Here is a 27856-nt window from a genome sequence, read left to right on the forward strand (position 1 = left end):
GTTCCCGGTCCGGAAGGAGGGCGCGGCCCCGCGGGCCTCCCGCGTAATCCGCGCCTTCGGGGAGGGGGTGGGGTGTCGTCTCTGCGCCGAAATCCCCGCAAGGGGAGTGAGTCGCCGCCACGCCGGGGCTACCGCCTGCGAGGGCGGCTGTGGGCGCCTCGCCATCCCCTGGTCTCCGGGCGGAGAGCGGGGAAAGCGCTGGGGGCGGATTCGGGAGACCCTCACAGGGGTGGAGAGACAGTTTTAGGGAGACTTCTGTTTCTTTAGTTATCAGACCTGGGAGAATTAAAGAGGAGTAAGCGGGTAGATTTTGCTTAGCTGTCTATCCTCTAATTCTATATATTCTGTCTCTCTACATTTCGATTTTGCTTATTTCATACCTGTGGACTGAATGCTCTCTATCAAAAATACAGCCGACATCTCGGAATCCAGAGAAGAATGTTCAGCTTATTCCTCATGTTATATATTCTCAAATCACACTTAGAATATCCTGGTTATGTTTTCCATTTGGTGGGAACTGGGATCAGTGTCAAAAGTTGAATCCGGGGTTAATTTCAGTGAAAGCTGAGGGCTGTAACACGACCTAGTTTTTTGTGTCCTGCTCAAATTCCTTCTCTCAGCAATGTTGGAATTCCAAAATTCCCTGCAGATCTCCTTTTCCACGTATGGAGGATTGAGTTGATCTAAGAATATGGAACTGGTGGTCACGCTGAAGCTGCGGGCGGGCTAGTCGGGGTCACCTCTTCTAGTTCTGTCCTTGGACAAAATAGCACATGGACACCAGGGAGTGGGTACCTGCCGCATAGCACGCTTACTCTGGATGTGCGCGGATGAAACATGAAACGTCGAATCACACATAAAACACCGTTCCATTCACTGAAGGAGGACCTTCAGTGTTGGTCTTCCTTTTTCTTGACACAGTGACATGCCTCTCTTGTCTGACCAGGAATTTCAGTCTCTTCACCTGATGTCTTTACTATTTTTTCATCAGAAGTTTTAGAGCTCTTGCATTGACTCAACATTAAATCTAGAGGATTGGATTCAGACTTCTTGGAGACATGGAGTATGATGAGAGTGGGAAGAGGAGAAAGAAATGGCCTCTGGCCCGGGGATGGGTGTCTAGGGCCCGGGCTCTAGGCAGCTCAGCTCAGTGAGTGAGAGCTTGGATCCCGAAGCCAGACACCCGGCCTGCAGTGAAGCCGCTTGCATTTAGTTGCCACCTATTACCTGCACATTGTTAAATGTTTCTTTGCCTACCCCAGGGTGGTTATGAGAAATGAGTCAACGTGTGTGAGAGCCGGCAAGGATTAAATGCCTTATAAATGTTTATTAAATGAATAAAATAGACATAGCTTTTTCCAACAGCGCCTAAGCAGAAACTCTACCTGTTGTGAATCCTTCTATATCCAAGAAACCAAAAAAAAAAAAAAAAAAAAAAAGTTAATGGAAATGTTCACTCCCCAATTTTTCTCTTTATATTTAAAAAATTTCTGAATCAGGCTTTCTGAAAGGAAGGCACAGCTACACTCTACTAGGAGATGCACTTACGTTGGGTTTTGGGTTTTTTGTTGTTGTTGTTTTTACTTTTGAGACCTATCATTGATTTATTTTGTAGTCTTACTTGCAATCACCTCAGCTGTTAGAAAAGAGTTTGAATTAAAGACTCCCCACCTTATTTATTGGAAAAGGTTTTTAAAATGAACGACTGTCTTTAAAAATACTCTAGTGTTTTTCAGGATGATACTGTGAGAAACACCGGGGAAATTAAAGGGACATTAACATTTGTATTAAGCAGTAGGAAATGAAAAATAATCTAAAGGCTATAAAATATGGTGACAAGCTCAGGAATAATTGACAGTTTGTGTGATCTCTCCCCTTGTTATAAATTGTTTTTTTGGATTTCATGGGAAACTGGCCCAGATATACAAAAGTTAGTCTTTAAAAGTTCTAAGATATGTTGTTTTCTAATCATAAATAATGCAGACTCAGTTTCTAAAGTTTATAAAAGTTAGAAAGGCATGAAGAGATTATTTTTTCCTCTAATCTCTCTTAACTTTTGTCTATGGAACAAACTTTAACAAGTCACTGAAAATTTGCTTTTTTCTTCAACAAACATGGTAGCTGACCAATTAGAAGAGCACACAGGGCTCTGAGTAAATACGAAAGAGGCTGCTTCCTTTATTTAGTTGCCACATACCACTGGCAAGTTACTAAAGCTCTGTACCCACTCCGGGATGCAGCACAATCATTTTGTGCTAAATTCCAGGCTCTCTTCTAAGAGTTATACGATGAGTTATATTGACTCGTTCAATCTTCCAAACATCTCTGTGATAGTATTTATTATTATCTTTGTGGTACTTTAAGGTTACAAATAAGGAAACTGAGGTGCAGAGAGGTTAAGGAACTTCCCTAAGGTATTGAACCTTGGAACTCTAACCCAGACAGAATGGCTTATAACCATTGTGCTATGATAAAAATGCTCTATGATATACGGTTAAAAATTTCCAGAGAGGAGTGATTTTTAAAAATCTGTTTATAATTCCACTAGCTGAATGTTTCAAATTTTTTTTATTTTAAAATGCAAACACAGACAATGGTCATATACCTCCATAGTTTGGTTTCACTAACAGCATAACTCTCCCCTGTGGCATTGATATAGCCTGTTATATTTTCTTAAAGTGTCCAATTCTGAATAAATAGTAACTTTACCATAGAGAAATCTGGCAAACATTCCCTTATCCAAATGATGATGATGAAGGTTAATATCATCAATGTGATGTCAGGTTGATATCATGTACCCTTGATATGATGTGATGAGAAGGTCACTTCACCTCTTAGGTATTCTTTCCAAAAGTTCATAACCCCAGTTCAACTAGAAGAAAAACATTTTTCAAACCTAAATTGGGGACTATTAAATAGCTGACCAGCATTCTCTGAAAACGTCAAGATCATGAAACTGGGGAAAGACTAAGAAACTGTCACAGTCCAGAGGAAAGTACAGAGACACGACAACTAAGTGCAGTGTGGTACCTGGGTTGAATCCTGGAACAGAAAGAGGATAGTAAGTGGGAAAACTGGTGAAATTCAAATAAAGTCTGGAGTTTCATTAGTAGTAATGTGCCGATATTGGTTTCTTAGCTTTGGCCAATGTACCATGTAATGTAAAATAGTACAATAGGGGAAACTGAATGAAGGGTACACAGAAGTTTTTTAAAAACTTCTCTTTCTAAATCAAGTAGAATACCACTACAGTGAAATCAGTGGACATGCATGCTTTACCTGGTAGCTTCCTAGAAAGGGAATTAAGTTTTTGTTGAGTTCATATTTGTTTAAATATGAAAATCCAAAATATCTGCTGCCCCATTTTGGACACATCATCATGTTTCATAGGCTTAAATAGTTTGTCTTCAGCGTTAATCATGCTGTGCAAATCTCTCATCTATTTCTTGTAACTGATGAAAAACAGAAAGTGTTTGCTGTAATCGTCTCCAGACGCAACCTCAAACTGACATAAATGAAAGTATTCACCAGTTTATCTACTGGAGCTACCAAAAAAAAAAAAAAAAATGAAGCATGTCAAGGGGTAGCCAACATCTGTAGATCATGTAGAATTTGACTTCTGAAGATGACAATCAAAATCATTTGTTTTTGGAAATGAAGTAAAAAAGGAAAGATTTCTTTTTTCATTGTTATTTTTTCTCCTTCATATGCCATTTGAGTTCATGAGATCCTCATCAACCACAGTGCAGAAATATTTATACACAAAGGAATGCTTAGTCTAGTACAAATAACAAATTCATGTTCCTGTTTGAACAAGTGCTTCTTTAAGCCAATTACTTTTGCAAAAGTTGAAGACCAGTTTTTTGTGCACAATCTTGAAACTCACACAAGCAATGACGGTTAATGAAATGGAATAAGCTTTCAAATGGAAGCTTTGGTCGTGAAACTCCATTTTCCCTGCAGTCGGTATGAATCTTTTGGAATTGGCAATTAGTAAAATCCAGGATGCTCACATCTTGTAGGCCCGCTGTCGTTGCTGCAGCCATCAGCCAAGCACATGTGAACTTACACCGCCTCACCTCAGCTCTGCTTTCTGCACCAAAGTCTCCTTGTCACTGCAGTGTAAAGTCGCTTGCCAAATAGGGAACAGCAGGCAATAAGTATTCCCCCCTGTTTCATGTTTTAGGCAGATATTCTACATGACTTCTCAAAGGATACCTAACAGGATTGAACCCCTGCCACACCCTCTTTTCCTATTTTACTCTTCCCAGTTACCCAGTCCCACACATAGGGATAATTTCCGCCAAATAAATCTTTTTCTTTAAATTTAAATTAGATTTATTTCTCTTGCCAGTGAAATAGTCTGGCTTAATACCATCCATCTTTCACATCTTTCACACATCTTTCACAAAGTTACCTGCTACAGATAACTTTCCAACACAAGTAACTGTATTTATTCTATTTAATCTGTGTATTCATTTATCTCTTCAACATTTATCTATCACTCATAAGCTAGGAACTAAATTAGGTTCTAAATTAGTTTACAAAGAGGAAAAAAAAAAAAACCAGACCCTGCCACTACCAAACACAGCCTATGGAAGTATAATGGAAAGATATGAAGTTGTCTGGAGGTCCATGATACTCAGCAATGTACTGAGCTTTATAGGCACTCAGAGGAGGGTGGGCATCTGACTCCCTTTCTTGGAAGGGTGGGAGCTGTCAGAGAAAACTTGCTAGAGGAGGGTACTACCTAAGGAGAGTGGGTAGGGTACCTATTCCCGACAAAGAGGACCAAGTGAGCAAAGGCATGGAAGCTGAAAGCAGTGCAGTATGACCTGAGAACAAAAATAAGCAGTTCATTTTTTTTTTTTTTAACCTGGGGTTTAACAACAAGGCACGGATGTATAGAGAGCAGGAGGATAGGCATGGCTCAGACTCCAGAGGTTCCCTTGTCACTCAGGAGCCATTTCAAATGTCACCTCCATTAGAAATCTCATAACTCATCTAAGTGTTTACCCTGGCCCTTGGATACAGATCACATTGTGGTTTACGTGCTCCCATGCTGGATTATGTGCTCTGCAAAGAAGCTATCATATCTTATTTCTCTTTCCATCCCCATCTTCAATGTGAGTCAGGTTCAAACTCATACTAAGGATTCAACAAATGTTTGTTGAAATAATACGTGAATAAATGATTTCAGGCCACTACTGGTTTTTAAGGAATTTGTTTTGGAGATGAAAACATCATTATGACATTATGGTATTATGGAAACAAAATTTAGGAAGTCGAGAGATGAATGTATAAACCGCAAAAGAAAATAGCATGCATAGCAAAAAGATACAGATTTCAACTTGGAAAATTATGAATCATCATAAAAACTTGATATTGAGCATAATGTCCACAGTATTTTCCAATGTTCATTATTTCCCAATTTTTTAGTCAGAAATATTTTTGTTTTTATTTTTACCTCCTGGGCTCTGTCCATACACTCAGATAATCTTGGAGGCAGAGGATTCTGAATGATACTTATTTCAAAGGAGGGGCTCTGCTAGTGTATGACTGAGCTAGTTCATTGACTGACATTTTCGAAGTGGTTGACAGCATTAAAGAAATTCCCACCAATTAGGTATGGTGGAAATTATGGTGGAGGTAGAGAAAGTATGGCTTTGTTGTGTGTATTTTACATATGTGTATATTATGCACTGAATGTGAATATCTACAACCAAATGTTTAATGAGCACATATTATAGCATCTGTGTGTGATTGAAGGGTGTAGATGGACAGATGAGGGTAACTCTAAACAGATTCCCTAACAGTTACTAATGTGACTCTAACAACAACAAAAAAAAATCATATAAATCATTTATTGGGCAAATGCATGAGTGTGTTACAATGTCTGTGGATAGTTTGGTGAAATCTCTGAGCTTAACAAAGTTGGGAAGAGACTCTTTAATGTTCAACCAATTTTCTGTTTGCAAGGTGCCTTATCCAGCACCCAGCTGCAGTATTACATCTTAATACTAGCTGCGTTATTGTTTCATGTAGTTAATATCTGACAAACATTTATTTAACGCCTACTCCGTCAGGCATTTTTATGGAAGCGGGAATGAAGAGAAGTTAATAAGCATGACCCTTATTCCCTGATCTAAAGAAGGAAAACAGATAAACAAATAATCAGAGTGCAGTCTAATTGTTATTCTAATGGAGGTGTGTATAAGTTGCTTTACTCCTTTTTTTCCAGGAGATCTATCATCATCCCTAGAATTACCACAAAAAGAAGACTCTTTCTCCAACACAGCTCATAAATAAGAGCTGCTTGTTCCAACACTGCTCACTGACTGCCCTGCTTTCAAGTTTTACTAACCCACACCACAACACAGGCTACTAATAGCATAATCCCCATGTTGTGTTTGCCTAAACAAAGAAATAAATATTTGACAAGGTTATACCCAAAGTTTATTTCTTTTCCTTGTTTTAGATACACAGTTAAGCCAGGCTTCCAATCACCATATGTCCTGTGGATTTTATCATCTTATAGATATGCTGGTTGATAAACATTGTGGTTTTGTTATTTGATTTTCTTTTAGTTGTTAACCATGAAGGGAGAATACAGCTTGTGTCTTATCACGTTAAACTTTTTTTCTTAACTAGTTATCTGCGCTCACATGTTGAGTTGTGGTTCTGTTCGGGGGAAGTTATAGATTGTTGGCCACGTTCTTAATGGGTTGCTTGTTAGCTCAAGGATTGTGGCCACTGCTGTTTGGAAGTGATATGTGCTCTGGGGGTAAAACTGCAAAGAAAAGTAACTTTTCCTTACTAGGTTCCAAGTTTGAGTCAGGCCCATGCTGGGTCCTATTATAAGTGAGATTTACTCCTTTCCAGAGTCCTGTGGGGTGAGCATTACTGCCCTTGTTTGGCAGATGAGAAAACTGAGGAAACTCGGGGTCACACAGAGTCAAAAGATGTAACCCAGACTGTCTTATTCAGAAGCTTGTTGGGCTAAAGCCAGCAACTACAGGGATAAGGAAGAAAGAACCATAGAGGAAGAAGAAATAATTATAAAACCACTATTAAATTCATCGAATGTCTTTGCTTCTTTCCCAAGGTGTCCTAGAAATCAATGTACTTTTGGCCCTCAGTCCAGTTTGCATTAGACCCCAAATTAAGGTGCACATAGCTGAAGCAGAATGGGCAGTGAATTTAAGTAGGGGCACCCAGCTGTAAAGGACATAGAATCTCAACAATACAGATAATGTTCTACTTGGTGTTACGTCTTCCCCTCAAAAGCTGCTCCTTATGACATTCCCAAAGACTCCATCCCTGAGTCAGGCCTGGAGACTGAGGTAAGGAGATTTAACTGTCCTGCTGTTCCTGAGCTTTCTGCCCCTACTAACTAGCCAAGCATCTTGAGAGCACTAATTAGAGTGTGGACTCCAACATGAAATGTTAAAACTTGACTCTTTAATCAAAGAACTAGACAATGTTTTTAAACTACAAGTTATGATCCATCACTGGGTTATGAAATCACTTTATTATAGGCTTGTGGCCAACATTTATTTTTAAGTGGATAAATAGGATAGGCTAGTATGAAACAGAGCAGCACCCTGTGGTGGGTGGGGGGTCCCAGGTACAAATCCTTTCCATGCCCTCGATTCTTTTTTTTTTTTAATATTTATTTATTTTTTATCTTTTGGCTGAATCGGGTCTTAGTTGTGGCATGCGGGATCTTTTGTTGCGGTGCGCGGGCTTCTCTCTAGTTGTGGCGTGTGGGTTTCCTCTCTCTAGTTGTGGCACACGGGTTCCAGGGTGCATGAACTTTATGGTTTGCGGCACTCAGGCTCTCTCATTGAGCGATGCAGGTCAGTAGTGGTGGCACGTGGGCTTAGTTGCCCTGCAGCATGTGGGATCTTAGTTCCCTGACCAGGAATCAAACCCACATCCCCTGCATTGGAAGGTGGATTCTTTACCACTAGACCACCAGGGAAGTCCCATCCATGCCCTCGATTCTTGTTGGTAGGAAATAGGCTTCATTCAGCCTCCTAGACCTTTCCTGAGCTCCAAAGGACAGATTCAAAGAGCTGTTTATCAGGAAAGGGAGGGGATGCAGAAACAAAGGAGGAGCAGTCAAGAAACAATAGTCCAGTCATGGGTCAGGGCTCTGGTTCCTCCTCAAGGAATATACGTAACAAAATACCTTTGAGTTCTTCTGCAGGAACTAAGGCCCTCACCTAGGTGGAGGATGGTAACTTCAGACTGAGCACAAGATTCTTGGAACACCGCCCTGCTACCTCACCACCAACCAATCAAAAGAAAGTCTGCACACAGTGAAAGATAATGAAGACTTTGACCCCCTTCACCAAATGATTCTTTCTCCCTTTAAAACCTTTCATGGTCAAGCAGAATCTTCAGAGTTGGTTTTGGGACATGAGGTCCACCTTCTCACCAGGTTGCAACCCTCCTGAATAAAGCAACCTTTCCTTTTCCAACCAACACTTGCCTCTCAAATATTGGCTTTTGAGCAGCAAGAAGCCAAACCTAAGTTCTGTAACAAGTATAGAAAGTAAAATATCAAAACACAACACTTTACAAAGCAAGTATAAGCATTGTATTTTAAACTCGTTTTAGGCCTGTGTGTCTATACATGCATACATACACACACAGTGAATACATACATACACAGTACCTATAAATCTATAAATAGATGCCAGGTCACATGGGTTTGATATTATTTCTCTGGCCAAGTAAAAACTTATTTTATTAACCAAAATTGGAACAAGAATACTCCCTAACTAGTTTCAAGGCAATGAAGTAATTACTGTGTTTCTTTTATGATTGTGTACAATGGTATTTTATCGAAAATCAGCAGTTCATCTCATAACTACATCAAATGACTAATATTTTAAAAAATGAAAAGAACATTTTGAGTAGTGAAATTACTGTTTTTTTTTTAAGTTTCCTCCTTATGTCCTTTGTATTTCTAAGTTATCTGTAGTGAACATGTATTCATTGTTTTTATAATGAGAAAAAAATATGAATATATCTTTATAACCAACTAAGACCTCAATACTCTATGCTTTGAAGAGGAAACTGTTTTTACCACAAAGACCTTAAAAGGGGGGGAAAAAAAAAAGCAAAAATTAGAAAAATGCCGAAGAATGTCCCAGAGCAAAATACCCTTTGGTGGTTTTGTTTGTTGATAGGGCCTGTGACTGTGCAGTAAGCACTTGGTTGGGGACATTTTCTGCTGACTACTTCCAGCCAAAAAAAAAAGAAGAAGAAAAAGAAAGAAAAAATAGTTCAAGTTCAAGTGCATTCAATCTTTATCACTCCATGTATGTTTGAACAGCAGGCAGCTACAGTAAATTGTTCTCTAATTTAGACTTTTCCTGGTAGGAGAGTCCTCTCCCAGTGCCATTGCTGATAAAAGCGACCACTTGAAAGCATTCTCCGGCTGGTTAGCCAAGGTAATTCTGAAGGGAGAAATTACAAGGCACCAGCATTAGTTGACTTTGCACAATTTGTTTTGGTCCTTTGGCCCTTTGAGTCATACTTAGGAGTTATTGAATCCAACTAAGTATGTTGTTTGATGCAGGCAGTAAAAGGAAAATAGGCAAAAAAGTATTGTGCCATTCACAGCCAATTTCAATGTATTCTTTCCCAAAGTTCATTTGGTTTGAGAAACTTTTATTGCTATTGCAACTTTTTTTTTTTTTTTTTGCTACTTATCACCAAGAATCACTCTGTTAAATGCCTTACTCAACACTCCAAACTGACTGGAATTGTGTGTTAAGAACAATATTGAAAGCAAAAAAAGAAAAAAGAAAAGAAAGCAATAGTAACAATTAATCATTGCTAATTTTTAAGCACAGACTTTGTTTGAGGAACTATGCCAAGTGTTTCACATACATCATCTCATCATCTACTTAGTCTACACAATAATCTATGAAGTAGACACTCATCCACATTTCACGGATGAAGAAACTAAGGCACAAAGGGGAAGTGAGTATAGCACATCCTTGTGTGCCATGCTAAGATCTTTGGACCTTGAAGATAATTTGGGTGAAGGTGCGCAAGGTGGATCGAAAGTGAAAAACACCAAACGGGTGAAAACTAGTTGGGAGATCCATCCCCATAGACATTCTAGTTCTGCAGAATGATAAATATCCTGAGGACTTAATGATCTTGTGTCTTTCTACTTTGTCATCTTGTGGCAGTTTCATTCTTCCCTTTGCCCCTGGCAAATTCATACACCACCTCTAAGAACTGGTTTTTTGGTCAGTTCCTCTCTGAAAAACTAGCTAACATGCCACTAGCTTGTGTGAAAGGCAGCACAGCATGAAAGCAAGAGCGGGGAGTTGAAAGTCAGACTGATCTGCTCAGCTTCTAGCAAACTGGTCTTGGGAGATGCCTTAACCTTTCTGAGACTGTTACCGCAACTCTACGATGGGAATAATATTACTTGACGTGCAAAGTGGTTGTGAAAATTTAGATGATACTCTGGCACTTCATAAGCCTCTATAAATAGCGTCTATTTAAGTAGTTTGTTATCTCAAAGCTTCCTCCCTTTCTCCCACCCCAAGGAGGCTGAAATGGACATTCTCCATTTTCTCTTAGCAGTCTAATCCTCCCTGTACACAAACATTGCCACCTTAGGTTGAAATGACTTTGGCTCATGGGTAAAGGTCTGTAGCTTTCTCCTGCCTCAACTAGATTCTGCCTTCTTGCCCACTATGGAAGGCTGAATAAAGATTTCCATATCCGAACCTCTAGAACCTTGTGAAAATGTTACCTTATATGGCAAAAAAGATTTCACAGATGTGACAGGATCTTGAGACGGGAAGATTATTTTAGATTATCCGAGTGGGTATAATGGAATTATCCAAATGGGCACAGCATAATCACAGGTCCCTTTTAAGAGGCAGGCAGGGTATAAGAAGAAGGGTCAGAGGTGACAACAAAATTAAAGGTTGGAGTGATGTAGTTTGAAGATAGAGGAAGGGACCAGGAGCTGACGAATGCAGGTGACCTCTAGAAGCTGAGAAAGACAGGACATAGATTCTCCCCTAGAACCTCCAGAAGGAATGCAGCTCTGAGGACATCTTGACATTAGCCTGTAAGCCCCGTTTTGGACTTGTGATGTCTAGAACTGTGAGATAATAAATTTGTGTTGTTAAAGCCATTGAGTTTGTGGTACTTTGTTACAGAAGCAAAGTAACTAACACATCCAATTTTCAATACCATCCTTTCTTCCCAAAGTATAGTAGTGTCTTCTTAAAGCATAAATGAAAATACAACCTGTATCTCTCCTAATTTCCACAGCTGTTTAACACACAATCTCAATATCTCCAATGTTAAGAGATTCATGGAACAGTGGTAAACTGCAAATAAGGTTTTACTGAACCTGAGAATACTGAGGAAAAAGCCTATTAAGCACATTTTCATGCTTAGAGCAAAACTCATGGTATATAAATGGAATGTAATAAGAACCAATTCTGTAAGTTTGCCAAATGTGGGATTTATTACAGGCAGTAACATGAGTACAGGAACTGTTTTTACCATTTCATTTTTGTTAAATGTCAGCATTATCAAAGGATCAATAAAGAGTACAATATTTTAATGTAATGCTCTGGAAAGTATCAGTATATTTCCACTAAGTAGTAGAGAATTCTAGTTTCATTTTTATTAATTTTCTATACTGGGATAAAGTATAAATCTTAAGGGGATAAAAGCAGAGTCTGCTTTATTAATTTTTTTTAAAAAAGCAGCCCAGAAAACTTAAGTGCAATTAATATTTATTGGCAAAGCTAATCATGACATTATTATGTAAATAAGTAGTTATTAAGTAATATAATCATGGAAATATGCAAATATATATCAGCCAACAAACAACACCAAGTAAAACCAGTCTTTATTGAACCAAACCTTCTTTCAAAATATATTTTTGCTTAAAATTCTGGAGATTTTTCTTTATATGAAATTGTGATATGTCAACATTATTTCTTTCCTCTATTAATAAATATTGACTATACCACAACTTGATTTATTTTGTTTATGTAGAATTTCAAGGATAATAAAATCATCAGATGATTTTTCCACAGTTAGATTGAAAACGAAAAAAAAAAAAGAAGAAGAAACACTTTATATAGCAAAAGTACAGATTTAGGCAGCCGACTCTTCAAAAGTACAGATTTAAGAGCTAAGTCTTCAAAAGTTTCCTGATTATTTTCTTATACAGAGAATTCTGCGGGTCCAGGCAAATTTTCCTCCCGTCCTTCAGCGTAGCTCTGCCAGGGAAAGAAGAGGCGCGCCTTTCAGTCCTTGGGTTTGAATTTGGGATTAGGCTGGCGGCAGGCGGGTGGAGAGGGGCGGTAGGGAAGGGGAGAGGAGAAGAGGGTGGGCACGAAAGAAGCGGGTGCAAGGACTCACATCAGTTGGGGGCTGGGGCAGTGGAGTCCAGCCCCGATCACCTCCAGGCTGGAGATGCGCCGGGGATGGACCGCAGAGGTGGTCTTCACACACACGCAGCCCAGGTCTCCAGCTCCACCTTCAGAGTCTACTGCGGGTGGGTCGGGGACAGTGGGGAGTGACGACTCTGTGAATAGCCAGAGGTACCTTAGGGATCTTCTCGTGGCGTGGCGTCTGACCTTCACTTCCTCATCCACAAACCAGACATCCCTCAGAAAGAGTATTATTGTCCAGGTGGTAGAGCGCACCGGGCAGCATCTGGCACGGCGCCTGCACCCCCAGCCGCGCTCGGTCAGTCACAGCTGGGAACCGAGACGGGCACAGACTCGGCCCCAGCCCCGGGGGCTCCCGCGCTCTCTCCCCGCCGCCCCCGACCTCCCCCAGGCCCTGCTTCATTCAGCTCTCACCTTGGGCGAGAGCGACGGCTAGCAGCAGCAGCAGCAGCCCGGGGCTGGGCCGCGGGCCGGGGGCGCGGGCGCCCGCTGTCAGGCTCATGTCGCAGAGATGCCAGCAGGAGCCGCGAGCGCAGGGGCAGCCCGGGTCGGCGCTCCGCAGACCGGTGGTTCCCGAGACTCTCAGGCCGTTTTATACCCGCGGTGGGTCAACTTCGTCGGAAGCCTGGGGTTGAGGATGGAGAACTGCGGTGCGGAAGCTGAGACACTTCTGCAGAGTTGGGCACTGGGCAGCCAAGATTAGGGCAAAAGGAAAAAAAGCCAGGCATCAGCAGTCTTGCTGGGAGCTGGTAGCGGGATCCAACCGCCCCCCTGGATTCATATAATACACGCACATTTGTGCAGTTAGAAACGGGACTTGAGCCTTATAAAAGTGTATGTTTTCTTGGTTATGTGCAACAGTAGAGTTCTCTGTAGTCACCGTGTTGCGGTTGGTACAGCAGGAAAGTGTGTTTCCTTCTCAACTCTCAACTGCCTCATCAAGAACTGCTCCTTCACTTCTGCCTTTCTTGTTGATTACCATTGAGTTGAATCTGGCAGGTGCGTTTCTTCCAGATGTGCCGTTGGTCATTGTTTTCTGCTACTAAAGAGTTGAATTTGGTCTCCAGGTGACGACTTGGTTCCAAATTTCACGCGAATGTGGAAAGTTTCCTCCGGCTCTTGAATGGGATCCACCTGGCTCGACCAACCATCATCCAATATACTCTAGGAAGCAAGCTCAGTTAGCCTCATCTATCCTCTTATTCTGAGAAAAATTATAATGGTAATATCTGGAGGCACGCTTTCTATAAAAATTGCTACCTGGATGTTTCTCCATTCTGCTCAGGAAGAAGAGAGGTCAAGGAGAGTTTTCAGTCTGTATTTCCCAGTGCCTGCTGCCACCTGGCCAGTACAAGTGACAGGGTGAGATGGGCTGCACCGCTGGCGGGAGCAGTGAGGCTCTCAGGAGGACACAGAGCGTCTGGGAGTTGAGTGTGGAAAAGATGCAACAGAATTCTGCACAGAAAAGGTCCGGAGATCAATATAGACCATCTTCCCTTCCCTGAAAAAGAATGACTTTGGCTCTTGATCAGGGCAAAGCACACCCTCGTCTCAAAGCCAGAGGCTCCCTCTCACACTAACAGTGGTGAAGGGCCTCAGGAGCCCACTGCATGGAACTAGCAGACCTCTTAACGCTCAGCAGGGCCAGATTTCTGCAGGGATATGGAATTTAGTTCCTGGGCCTGGAACGTGCTTTCTCTTACTCTCCCACCACCTGTCTTTTCAGCTGGCTAGTTCTATTCGTATTTCTGGTGTCAGCTTAAATATCACCTCCCCACAGAGGCCTTCCCCGACAGCTAAAGCTACTTGTGTTCCCTGTTGTTGTCTTGTAACACCCACTGCTTCTCCTGTTTCTCACAGCTCATACAAACACAGATATATGACATACACACACACATGCATATATATTTAAATGTGTTTAAAATGGTTTCTCTTCCTAAACGGAACGCTCCGTGTGGTGAGAGATAGTACTGTCTATCATTATTCTAGCTCCCTGGAAGGAACTCAGTATAAACTACTACACTAGTGAAGATGATAAATGTTGAAAATGATGACGATGAGGCTTTGACGTGTTCATGTGTCTGTTTCTTTGTGTAGTTGGAGCATACCTCTCTATGAACTTGTGGTTGTGATTATTTGTCAGCCTGTCTGCCTCTCCCACCAGACAGTACTCTCTTCAATGGCAAGTCTCTGTGACTTATAGTCTTTGAATATCCAGCATCCGTGCAATGGCTGGTACAGCATGTATAAGTCATACATGTTTATGGAACCGAAACTTGAGATCCCAAATTGGGTTAGCACAGAGGGAATGGATAGGAGGGGTGGTTTGGCATATGGATGGGCAACATACTGGATTTGTACAACCTTACCCCGCAGATTTCAATATTTGCAGTATAAAGGAACCCAGGGAGTAGTGACAATTCATTCATTCTTTCTCTGCATCTAAATAGAATAATTCAATATGTGCACACAAAAGTAAGAGACATATGCATTATGCAGGAGGTATTAGCATAGTGTAAAAACTGTGTCATGTCTCAAGAGGTGGCCCTGTTGGGTTTCAGTAGGAAACCACTAGAGAAATGAATGAGATGCTGAGCTATTTTAAATTATTGGAGAAAAACTGATCACCATGACTGCCGTCACCATTTACTGCTTTATTTATTACATGTTTATTCATGTATGTTATTTGTTAACTATTACTTAATAAAAGTATTTATTTTGTAGACAAAGCATCTAAGGCATTAAACCTATAATAGTGAGGAGGTAATAAAAGGAAACCTAATAATGCAGAGATTGTGAACTATGTGCTTGATACATGAGTGCTCCCCAAGGTCCATGTGCAGTTTGGGATAGATGAACTGATATCTTCTCCTATAACCATCATAGTATGTGCAGTATGCTATTTATGTATCAAGTCCTATTTTCCGTGTCAATAACATGATGTGCTATATAATGTAATCTCTTAATTAGAGAAAGAAAAATCAAGCAAAGTGATATGGTATGTGGTTAAGAGCACAGTTTCAAGTTGCCACTCTGTCACCTACTTTCTGTCATCTGATTCTGAGGCAAATTTCCTAATCTCTTTGAACTTCGTTTTTCTTCCCTATAACACTGGGAATGCTAATGGTAATAATAATAAATACTAACTAACATTGACATATGGGTTATTGTGTGACATTCATTATCTTCAGCACTTTGAATTTATTAACTGTCAATTTCACATCAACTCTATGAGATAAGCAATATTATTATGCCATTTTAGAGATGAAGAAACTTAGGCACAGAGAGATTATGCAACCTGCCCAAATTTACACAGCTGGCAAGTGGTGCACTAAGTTACCCTCTCTTTAGAGGATGTGCTCTTAACCAGATCATAGCTATCTTGTAAGAATTATTTAATTCTTTACAATTATTTAATGGTAATGCATGCAGAACAATTATTTTGTCTGGAATATTAATCTTATTATTAATATAACTCATAATATTAATAATTATTAATAAAGTTTAGCTATTACTATAGTACATTAAAAATAGCACGTGTCATCAGCTAGTGACTTTTGTTGGCCATATTGTTAAATACCAAAGTTTAAAAAAATAAAAAGATAAGTAAGGCTTTTTTCCCTAATAATTCTGTTAAATGTAATAATATATGACAACAAAGCAATAATAAATTTGATTTTATATTAATATTTCTTTAAGAATAGTGTGGGTGTAAATTTAAGGGATTAGACATGAAAGAAAGTTCTGTTGATTGTAAAATAACAATTAGTAGCCTGGTAAAGCTTAAGTTCTCTATTGTGTTTATTTGCAAGGCTGATTCTCATACTGAAATGGTTGCCATCTAGATATTTAGCAAATGCAAATGTGTACAAACATGTCAGGGTAAAACATTCAACACCAAGTAGAATCTGTGTTGTTATTATTATTATTGAAAATACTATCATATATTATTGAAAATATATATGATATCATATATCATCATATATTTTTTGCTCTACTGGTATTAAATATATCCACTTTAAAGTAAATAACCACTGCTTACAAGACTCACATTCTACAGCTTTATTATTTTTAGGATTCGCAGGCTAAAATAAACATTAGAAAAATCTTTCAGAGAATGTTTTGAAACAAGACATCCTAGGACTAAGACAATGAAAAACATTATTTAAAGTGCCTAAATATATTAATAAACATTTATTGAGCAAGTGTTCCATGCCGGGCCCTGTGTGGTTCCTAACATCACTGACCATTATGGAATCATCATGGGCACATATGGTCTAACAGTACAGTGAAGCAAGATAAGTTAACACGGTTGTATTTGGAAAGAAATTTTTAAAGAAGGAAATGCAAAACACAGCACCACATTTAGCCAAGAGTTAGGGAGTAAACCATGTATTTTGAAACTAGCCTTGCTTACTTTCTTTTTTTATTAATTTTAAAATTTTTATACAATTTTTAAAGTTACTTTCCATTTACAGTTATTACAAAATATTGGCTCTATTCCCCCTGTTGTACAATACATCCTTGAGCCTATCTTACACCCTGGCCATGCTTACTTTCATCTTCTCTCTGTCATCTATTAATCAGCCATCTCAGAACAAAATGTGACTCTTTGAGACTGAACGGAAAACATATCCAAAGCTTCATACAGTAATACTCGGTATCCTGGATAAATAAGAACTCTAGAAAGCCAAGACCTCAAACTTTTATCCTTCTTGGGAGATAAAATGGTTTGACGGAAAGCGAAAAGATTAAGCAGCTGACCCACCATCTTCCAATATTTTCTGGACTATTTTCTTGATTCTGGGAGCCTCTGGGTCCAGGCAGATTTTCTTCCCATTCTTCAACATTGCTCTGCAAGAGAGAACAGAATTATCCGAGAGCATCCTGGCACACTATCAGAAGGGATCCAACAGTGTCGGTAGGGATGGAGGTGAAGGGCTTCCCTAGTGAGGCAATACTGCAGAAGCAGAGACTTACATTACTTCGACGTTGGAGCAGTGGGGTCCTGCCCTGGTCACTTCCAAACTCTGGATGTTACTGGGATGAATGCCAGCGGTGGTCTTCACACATGAGCAGCGAAGTTCAACGTACAGCATTCTATCCATACTTTTAGCTAGGGTGGAAGGTGTGATTCTATGAGTGGTCATGATTGTCTCAAGGATCTTCCCTATTGATGGGTACCTATCTCTCACAAGGCCATTGCAAGTCTGATAGGTAAACCTTTAGTAAAGTACCCTAGCAGAATTCCTGGCACACGACTGCAGCGCCTCCATTTAGAGTTATTCATATAATGCCCTTCTCCGGTCCCAGGAGCATCGGGACAGTCCATCCCCCAGACACAGCTGCAGCAGAAGCAGCCTCAGGTGCAGGGAAACAGAGACTCCACCTTCCGCTTTCCCTAAGTTTCTCTTACGTTCTCCAGTGGTGGAGGGAACCAACGTGGTCAGCAGCAGTGACATCGGCAGCAACACCTGCAGGACAGGAAGTGGGATGGCCCTGGTACAGGAGGGGGTGGTGCTGCCTCTGGGTCTCATGGCGGAAAAGACTGAGTCAGAGTCGTTCCCAGAGCCTGGGAGTCTGCAGCTAAGTCGCTTTTCACGGTCTCCTGCTGTCTTTTATACACACTCCCTCAAGGCCAGTAAGGAGAAAAAGGATAGGGATGGGGGAAGTGAGGGTGTGTGGTAATATATGTGTAAGAGTGGTCAAGTTGTGCCCAACCCAGATAAATGCCAGGCAAGTCAAATTCCTGCTAAATTTCATTTTAAGCATCCCTGCACACTCTCACTCCCCCCTTCTCAATACCCATCTCCCTTACACATATTTAATACTCTCCTTAGGCAAGAGCCAGACTGAAATATTACATATATTTTCTTTGTATAATTATGGAATATGCCCTGCCTTTCCTATAATGCAGTTTAGAGGCCTTATAGACACTTTATGTGTATCTGAAAGCGTAAGTATGTGGCCCTTGGAAAAGAGAGTTATCTTCCCTTTCCAGTTGCCAAGGAAAGCAGATGTTCCTCTCTTGGTTGTTGATAAGTATTGGGATTCGTTTGGAGTATGTGGATAAAATAGGAGCCAATTACCATCAAAGTCTCACTTTGCATATTAGTCTATGGTCTTCTTTCTGTCTTCCAAATATATTATCTTTTGTAATTTTATCCAGAAGCTAGAAGCAAACTCATCCTCCTTTCTGTTATAAAATAAACTACTTTTTTCTATCATCTGAGTATACCCTAGAAAACAAGACCCAGCAGCTTTATTTTTCATTATTAATCTAGCTGAGAAATGTATAATACAATTCACTATAAAAGATTCATAACCTGCAGATGTATGTGGGATAAAGCATGCAAGTTCCTCTTCATCATTACTACACATTCCTGGTCTCCGATGGTAACCACTGGTAACAATTTGGCACTAGTTTTCTGTTCTTTCTACATTTATATACACACATATACATATACATAGAGCCACACACATAATATTGGGTAACTTTTTGGCCAACCCAATACATAGAGATAAACATATAGAGAGGTAGACATAGTTTTTTTTATATAAATGGGATTATTATATAGCTTTTGTCCTTCAAAAATATGTCTTCAGCATCCTTGCATGCTACCTCAGTGTCACTTTTCCCCATTCTTTTCAAAGTCTGCATAACATTCTATAGTATGGGCTCTTGTTGTTCAACTTCTGTCCCATTGGTGACCTTGAAGGTGTTTCCATTTTTGAACTTTTATATGAATTGCAGCAACGTCTTTATTCCTCAAGTCTCAGACACCAATTAAGGGTCTTGATCTGAAACCCCACATGACAAAGCCCTGCAGCTATGCAGAGATAGACCTGCACATCACATACTGGCTTGCATATGCTATTGTCTGGATCTCTGCCCCATCTATGAGACTTGCTTCCTCAACAGGACTGTACACTTTTTTTTAAGGTTTTTAAAATAACGTTTGTTTCTTAAAAGTTAACATGTGCATAATAGGAAACCGAAAAACACAAGAAGCAAAAAACAGTCATCCATAATCACAAGCAGTTTACCGTTTGATGCGTCCTTCTAAGTCTCATTTGTGTATCTACACAACTAAGCATCCATTTTTATGTAATTCAGATTTTACAGTTATGTATCATGCTTTTTCACACATCATGAATATTTACCATTTCAAAGTCCCACAGCTATATGAGTAGTTTTATAACCAAGGATACACTACACCAACTCAATCTGGAAGGAAAAAAAATATAATCCTGCCTTTCTTGGCAATAAAAATTTCATAAAAGACAAAAATGGCAACAGGCCTCTAGACAGATATGGGCAGACTTATGATTAAAATACTACCTTCCCTTAATGTTCAATTAAAAATGAGACATCACACAACAGAGTACACAAAGCATAATGCTTCTAAGAGGATTCATTATCTGATCTAAACAATTAAAGTATTAGCAAGAAGGTACGTTTCCATTGACTTACTTAACAATATGTTCCTATAGCACAGCCAAGAGGTGCATGCACATCAATGTTTATCATCAAAATATAAATATGAACACACCCACATACATCCCTCCCTTTATACTTCCTTCTGTCCCTCTGCTGCCAACCTAATGAAAGAGTCCTGATGTATATTTCTGAGATGGTTTAACCATTCCATGTCCAAGGTGCTGCTTTTTTTTTTTAAATCAATTATAACAAAGATATTTACAAATTGGTTAATTCACTAGCTCTACTTTTTATCCTACATCAACACCTCATGTCATCTAAAAAGCTTAGATGTTGCAAAGTAAAGAATGAACCTTGTCCACAATAAACATAGGTACTTTACAAAAATGCACATATAGACTTATGGTTATAACCTAAAACTGTCTTCTAGACATGGAGATATTAGCCAAGAGCCCTTCCTTTCACCCTTCCTCTTACCCTTCCACCAGCATTTCAACGACTAAGTACAGGACTACATCTAGCTCTAAGAAGTGGATTAACATAGACACTCCCAGAAGACACAGCCCTTCCTAAAAAACAACAAAAGAGCATTTATAAAGGGATTATTTTACTACCTCTACTTTTAATATGTTTTGGACATTAGGACTTGCTTATTCTTTAATGCACAGCAATATTAACTGAAATGCACAAGTAGAACAATGGTTAGACGATCTGAACGTCTAGACTCATGGACACAGAAACCCCCCTGTACACTTTTGAATACAGAGGCATGTCCAAGGTTTCTTTGGAGGCCTCGTGTATCTTATAATGTGTAAGGTGACGCAATATACAGGAGGTCTTAGCTAAACAGTGTTAGTGAATAAATCAATGAATATGTATCACTAAAGGAAAGTTTCATTTTCATTTCTAATCAGTCACAATTCTCAAATTAGACTTCACATGGCCCAAAGTGCCTGTGGTATAAAAAGGTGACTTGGAAGGCTGGGCAAAAAGGATGAGGCCCCAGACGCAGGTTGTCTTCCTCTTACAACTGTGTCCAAATCTTACACAATATTCAAACTTCCCATTTTCTTTTTTGCTTATTTATTTATACCTTTAAAATTTTAGAAGAAACTCTTAAAATATTGAATGTATAAGATTACTTTTTATCAAAAGAATGACTACAGTAAATGATTTCCAACTTTTAAAAAATTTTAAGCCAATTTTTCCTGTTGTTTAGCAGTTACTGACTATGCCTACTTAAGTTCTTATTTCCTGTTTTACAATGTATTCCTTATTTTTCTCCACCCCATTGGTTTTCTTCTTATAACTTACAGTCTAGCAGTAGAACATATTAAATTAACCTGATTTTCCACCTCTCCCAACCCCAAAATTCATAGTCTAGCAGGTAAGCTTAAGGAAAATCTTAAGCTGAAAAAAATTAGTATCCTTCTAAGAGTGACCATGTGAAGTGAATTATAGAAAGAATTTCAACAGGAAACAGAATCAGGAGAGCAAACTTCCTTCTGGTTCTTCCTGAGTGATGACGGTATAGCCTTTCCCCATTATTGTGATTAAACTATTGCTAATTCACAAATCAGATATGTTTGTATTCAACCATAAGCTCAAAACCTTTTCCACAGCAAGATATAAAGTTTTTTGGCATTATTCATCATATCGTTCTTTTTCTGTTCATCCCACCTCTCCCCTCTGCAACACGTACTGTTTACTATATCTGTGAGTTTCACTGTACGCTTCCCCCTCCCCAACCCCCATACAAACACTATCCACATTTCCTGCCTGGTTCGCTTAGTAAGATTAGTCAAAAGTTCCTAATCCTTTTGGGGAAACGATATGGAAAGCCTTCTGAGCTAATGATGCTACTTGACTTAGTTGATACCAGGAAAGAGGTAGGCATGTAGCACACGATCACCAACTCATTGTCTTAATCAACAAGTGCATTTTGTCAGGAAAGACACATCGACAGCAAGGTTTGTGAGGAAGTATTAACACATATCTTGAGTCACTAAAATTTCACAAGCCTATTAGTCAGCGTTTGAGGTAAATAACGTTTTGCTAGTTTTCTTGTCGATATATATTAAATATCTACTATGTGCCAGTCATTACAAAGTCTCTTTGCTGTGTGGCTTAGTCATTTAACTACTTCTTTTTTAAAAGTGAGATCTCAAATATTTGTGCAAAGCAATGGGATATAAATACTAATTTGCTATTACTACTACTACTATTGCTAACTGCTATTACTGTCACATGCATAATTTTCTTGGATTTCCATGAAGAGAAACATAATACCGACACGAATAACCTGACTATACAGAAATGGGTAAAAAATATTTTAAAATCAGTTATTCAAACAAAAGAAGTTACTTTATGCAAAGTTATAACTTAAGAGAATGCTAGAAAATTAGTGTCAGAAGTTCTTGGGTTTAAAAATAACTTGACAGCTTTTTATGACTCTTACTTTGTCACTCTGTTTTTGTTTTTGTTTTTTTGTGGTAAGTTACTTTATCTCTTTTTCCTTTAAGTCATTGTCTTATAAATAGCAGTGTCATTCAGGAAACTAGCAAGTTTTCTAAGACTCAGAACAGAACTTATCTGTTAGCTATTTTAAAAGAAAATGTCTAGAGACACTGGAGGAACATTAGCCTTTAAAATTAAAACATATATTAATTCTGCATTAATTAGAATGTTTTGAACTGACATCTAAATATGAAGGGGATAAGCCACTGCCTACAAATTAGTAATAAAACAATGGGTACAATAGGGGCAGGACAGGAATAAAGAAGCAGATGTAGAGAATGGACTTGAGGGCACGGGAAGGGGGAAGGGTAAGCTGGGATGAAGTGAGAGAGTGGCATGGACATATATACACTACCAAATGTAAAATAGATAGCTAGTGGGAAGCAGCCTCGTAGCACAGGTAGATCAGCTCGGTGCTTTGTGACCACCTAGAAGGGTGGGATAGGGAGGGTGGGAGGGAGATGCGAGAGGGAGGAGATATGGGGATATGTGTATACGTATAGCTGATTCACTTTGTTATAAAGCAGAAACTAACACACCATTGTAAAGACATTATACTCCAATAAAGATGTTAAAAAAAACAAGCAAAAAAGACAATGGGTACAGAAGATCCTAAAGATGATAAAATGGAGGGTCAGTTTGTTAAAGCACTTTAATCAATAAATTGAAATACTAGCCAACAAAAGCTTTCCTATAAGTGCTGAAATCTAATATGCCTTCTGTATAACTCTGAGTGGCCAAGAGTGATCCAGACCTCAAATACTCTGGCACTAATTTAATTGAGGCTGTATCTTATCCAGGGGTGAGGCATGGTGTGGGGAGTGGAGGGAGAGGGGGGAAGGTGAAAGAGCTGATGGGGAAATATCTTCCTGGGTGCTGTTATACAGGAACAATGCAAAGTTTTGCAAGCCTGTGGATTTTTATTTTAATTATATTGATTGTTACCATTTGTTGAACATCAGATGCCTGACCATCCTTTTTTGATCCTCTTTTACTGCATAACAAGTCAACTCCAAACTTAGTGGCTTACGGCAACGGTTTGTAATTTCTGATAACTCTGTGTGTTAATGAGGGGTTCTTCTGTTTTCATCTTGCCTGAGCTCACTTGAGTTGGTGTGGTCAGAGGGCAACTGGAATGGCTGAAAAGTCCAAACTGGCTTCTTTCCCGTGGGAGGCGGTTCGTGCTGGCTGCTGGCTGAGATGTTTGCTGGGGCACTTTGGTCCTCCTGCTCTTCCTCCTCTTTTAAGTAGTATCGTTATATTTCTCATGAATAAATGAAGAAGGAGGAAGGAAGGGAGCAGGAGAGAGAGAAAGAGAGAGAGAGGGAAGAGGAGAGTAGGAAAGGGTAAGGAAAGAGAGAAAAAGACAATAAAAGACAAGAGCCTTCCACCCTCCTCCCTTCCCATCCCGTTTCCTTTCTTCTCCTCCTCCTGCTCCTTCCCTCTCCTCCCCTCCTCGCCCCTCCCCAGCCCCAGAAACCATGATGCACCTCCAGGATGCCCTTTCAGGATCCTCTGGAGGGGGCACCACAGCTTTCTTCCTTTGCTGGGAATGATGGCAGCAGATAACGCAGAACAAACGTTCCCCCCTGGGCATAGCTCACCGCCTGAGGGCGCTGTCTCACCCAAAGCTATGCCCACTCCCCAGGGGTAGCCCACATCTAATGGCCGGCCAATGGGCGGATTCAGAGGTCTGCCTCCCTGCCAAAATGCAGAATAACTCTGCAAAGCCATGCCAGCTCCAGAGTTTCTCACAGGGCCACCCGAATCTTCTGTCACACAGCAGTTCTTTGCCCACTGCTGCTTTCTTACTTCCTGACAGATGTTAATTTTTAGAGCATTCCTCAAATTTCCTGCATGCAAATCTCCTCTCAGAGTTTGATTCTAGGCAATGCCACCTAAGACATTATTTCTCTCTCTCTCTCTCCAAAAATATTTAGTTCCTTTTCATTCAGCTTTCAAGAAAAGCTTTGTTAGAGAAAACTTTGAGTGTATTTGTTGCCAAAAGACCTTACCTTAGGTTGAAAGGTTCTCATCTTCGCAATCGCCATATCATAAGGATCCTGCACAAGGTCCAGTATGAAACAAGATTACCAATAAATGTCAATACCGGTATTTGATGGATTAATGTTTATAAGAAGGGAAATACATCATACATCTTTATAATGTTGGCACATAATTGGCAGAAAATATATAGAGAATATGAATGCATTGTTTCCAGAAGCTTCCTGAAAAAGACTGGTGGAAAAAAAAAGATTTCTTAAACGCACTAAAAATTAATTGTTCACACATAGGTATAAAGAATGGTAATAAATATGAGAAAAATTAAGGGTGCTTAAATGATTGAACCCTCAGTTTTCTCATTTAAAGAGGAGCTTGAATTAGGAGGCTTGAGAAATGAACTAACATTTGTCAAGAAACTGCTTTGTTCCAGGTTAGTCTTTATTGCCTGAGAGATAGATATTATTGTACTGCTTTTACAGATGAGAAAACTGAGGGATGGAGAGGTTAAATAAATTGCTGGGTGGAGAGGTTAAATAAATTGCCAAAGTCACGTAGCTAAAAATACTCAAAACTAGACTTGAAATGCAACTGCTTTGACTTGCACTTCACCACAAACTACAAAGAAATATCACTGGCCTCTCTTGCTGGAAGTGAATCAAATCAACTATTTTTCTCTTTGTTCAACCCAAGAGGTGAGTCAGAAATAATCATCACATATTTATGTGGTAGCAGAAACACATCCATTAAGAACACGGATTTTTCAGAGGGCAGGGGATGTTCTTGCAATTTCTCAATATTTAAGAAACTGGACTCTAGCCTTTGTAGAAACAAAGTTTTACACCTAAACTCTATGTCTTTCTATGTCATTATTTCACTTTACATATTTGAAGTGTGAACAATCCTTGTCAGGAATATATTAATTTTGCTGACTAAAAGCCACTGAGGACCATCAGCCAAAATCAGAATCATGTGCACTCTCCTTGTCTTCCGTGATTTAGTCAGGGAGGCAAATTGAAATCCCCAGGTGCTTCTTCTGTCTGGTAAATTTCTCAATTTGTAACATCCAGGAAGGACTTTTGAAGTTATGAACAACCTGAGAATTACCCACAGCAACTCTTTTCCTCATGCAAGAATTAAAACTATGATAGAAAAACGAAGCCACGAGTCATATTTTATCAGAGATCCTGTCATATCTTCAGGAACTGAAGGATTACGTGAATGTGTCACACCCACAGGCAAACAAGAAAGTCTGGTAGAATGAAGGGCATTGATTTCACATTGAAAATTGTTTGGATTGGGGGAGTAACATAGAGTAAATTTTAGCTGAGCCTTTGTTCAATTCCCGGTGATTTCATATATGAGAATGAATTTCAGAGGGATAACAGAGTGAATATAGTATTTAGGAATTTAGAGGAGGAAAATAGAAGGTATATCCTTAGAAGATGTACATTAGATTAATTTCCCCTGGATATGTTAGTCTTTGAGTTTGCCAGTGGCAGATCAATAGTAACAGCGGGATTGGTGAGTAGTAGCTGTCACTGAGGTTCTTGTATAGGTTATACTTTGGTAATATACTGTGATCTATTTTATTTGTAGGACAGCCAATTATGGCATGAGGATGACAAATACGATTTCAAGAATATTACAATAAGGTCTTACTCTCTGATCTATAAACAAACTAAACTTATAAATCTTGCTTCTGGGAAAAACAAACATCTTGTATTATGATAAATAAGTAATCAGTAATGTTTATTTCTTCACATAATTTATGTTTTGTCCATCCCAAAGGCATTTAATATGCTTTCATTTGTTATTATCAGGCACTTAATGAGTATTTTGGGGCTGATACAATAAATCAGGGATTGTTTAAAACACTGAAATTTATAATTCAAACATTTATAGTAACTGGTTTGTTTTTTTAGGATTAGTGTATAACTTATGGGTTCAAAGGGAAAAAATGCTATTTGAGAGAGCAATAAAATACCATAGATGTTTAACAATTTTTTTAAAAAATTTGAGGTATTTTGTGATTTTTTATATTGTTGAAAAAATTGTCAGCAAACTCATCTCTTTGAATCTACTCTAGGTTTTTTCATATCTTTGTATCTCTCTGTTTCTCTCACACATACATTCTCTATTACATAGATATATTAATATGTAATAATAGAACATTTATTAATCTAATTGATATTTGATATATATGGAAAGAGGTGAAAAGATGTAGAATAACTTAGGTTAGATATAGATATGTTAATAATATATTAGCATATATTAATAAATACAAATACATGTTAATATAAGCATATATCACATATTAATCCAACTGGGGGATGCATGTATGTATACTAATTGGATTAGTCTCTTTCCTTTTGTTTTCTTGCTCTTCCTCAGAAAGAGCTATCCGCATGAAATTGCTATTTTAATACCAGAGAGACAGTGGGACTTGTTTAGATCACTTATCTTTTAAAGCACCTACTATGTGCTAGGCACTGTCCTAGGAACTGAGGTGAACATCATAAACATAGCCCTGCCCTCATGGAGCTTACAGTGAAGGTGGAACAGACACTAAATAAATGACCACATGTACATAGTCTCTATGGGCTCTACAGTCATGTTGGCGACAAAATGCTATGAAGGGAAAGAACAAGGTTCTATGACAGGATATAAAAGGGACTTTCATCTAGTGGGGGGAAGGGTCAGAGAGGCCATGAGTGCCATGTAAACTGGCCTTGAAGGAAGGACGGGAGTTAGTCAGGTGAAAGTGAGGGGTCAGTGTTATAGGCTGAAGGGACTGCACATACCAAAGCTCTTATTGGATTACTTGTAGTCAAGAAAGAGAAAAGAGGGTAAGGAATTAAAATTTATTCAGCGCCTACCATGAGCCAGGTGACTGATTTTAGGACACTATCTGACAACCTGAATTTCAGTATAATTTATTAATTCATTAAAGTCAATCTGTATCAGGTATTGGGGATGCAGAGATGAACGAAATATGGCAGATGCTCTGGGAGAACTCAGTAGAGTAGGGTAAAAACCCTTATAAGCAAGTAAAAGCAATGCGATGTTGGCTAGTCACATAAATTCAAATATTTAGAAGATACTATGGGAACATCAAAATGGAAACCACGAGTTCTGCTGGGAGTGCCAAGGAAAACTTCATGGGGGAGGTGTTGTTTGAACTGAGCTCTGAAGGATGAATAAGCTTCCTCCAATAGACAGAAAATGGGAAGGGCCTTCCTGATAGAGGCCCTACCAAATGCAAAGGCCTGGACCTGGAAAGAACACGCCCTGTAAGGGAACTGAATTCTTGACTGCAAAGATGCTAGGGAAAAATGAAGTTGAAGTAATAATCAGGAGTCATGAAACAGAACCTAATTTGTCATACTTTGCAACTTGTATTTCATGTCTAGGAAACAGGCAGCAGTAAAGGATTTAA

At 39.3% G+C, this 27856-nt stretch overlaps 2 protein-coding genes across 2 annotated transcripts; both read right to left on the reverse strand.

Moving 5' to 3' along the window:
* Nucleotides 1-12047: 12047 nt before the first annotated feature.
* LOC137763699 (platelet factor 4-like) lies at nucleotides 12048-12960 on the reverse strand. Its single transcript, XM_068542161.1, has 3 exons — nucleotides 12873-12960; nucleotides 12427-12592; nucleotides 12048-12284 (listed from the first exon to the last, which is right to left on the reverse strand). The coding sequence occupies exons 1-3, from the start codon at nucleotides 12958-12960 to the stop codon at nucleotides 12197-12199; spliced, it is 342 nt and encodes a 113-aa protein (XP_068398262.1). The 3' UTR covers nucleotides 12048-12196.
* Nucleotides 12961-17209: 4249 nt separating this feature from the next.
* PPBP (pro-platelet basic protein) lies at nucleotides 17210-17995 on the reverse strand. The gene is made up of 3 exons (XM_068542162.1): nucleotides 17875-17995; nucleotides 17439-17574; nucleotides 17210-17312 (listed from the first exon to the last, which is right to left on the reverse strand). The coding sequence occupies exons 1-3, from the start codon at nucleotides 17993-17995 to the stop codon at nucleotides 17210-17212; spliced, it is 360 nt and encodes a 119-aa protein (XP_068398263.1).
* Between the last annotated feature and the right edge of the window lie 9861 nt (nucleotides 17996-27856).

Source organism: Eschrichtius robustus, chromosome 4, assembly GCF_028021215.1.
Source record: "Eschrichtius robustus isolate mEscRob2 chromosome 4, mEscRob2.pri, whole genome shotgun sequence".
Taxonomy (NCBI): Eukaryota; Metazoa; Chordata; class Mammalia; order Artiodactyla; family Eschrichtiidae; genus Eschrichtius; species Eschrichtius robustus.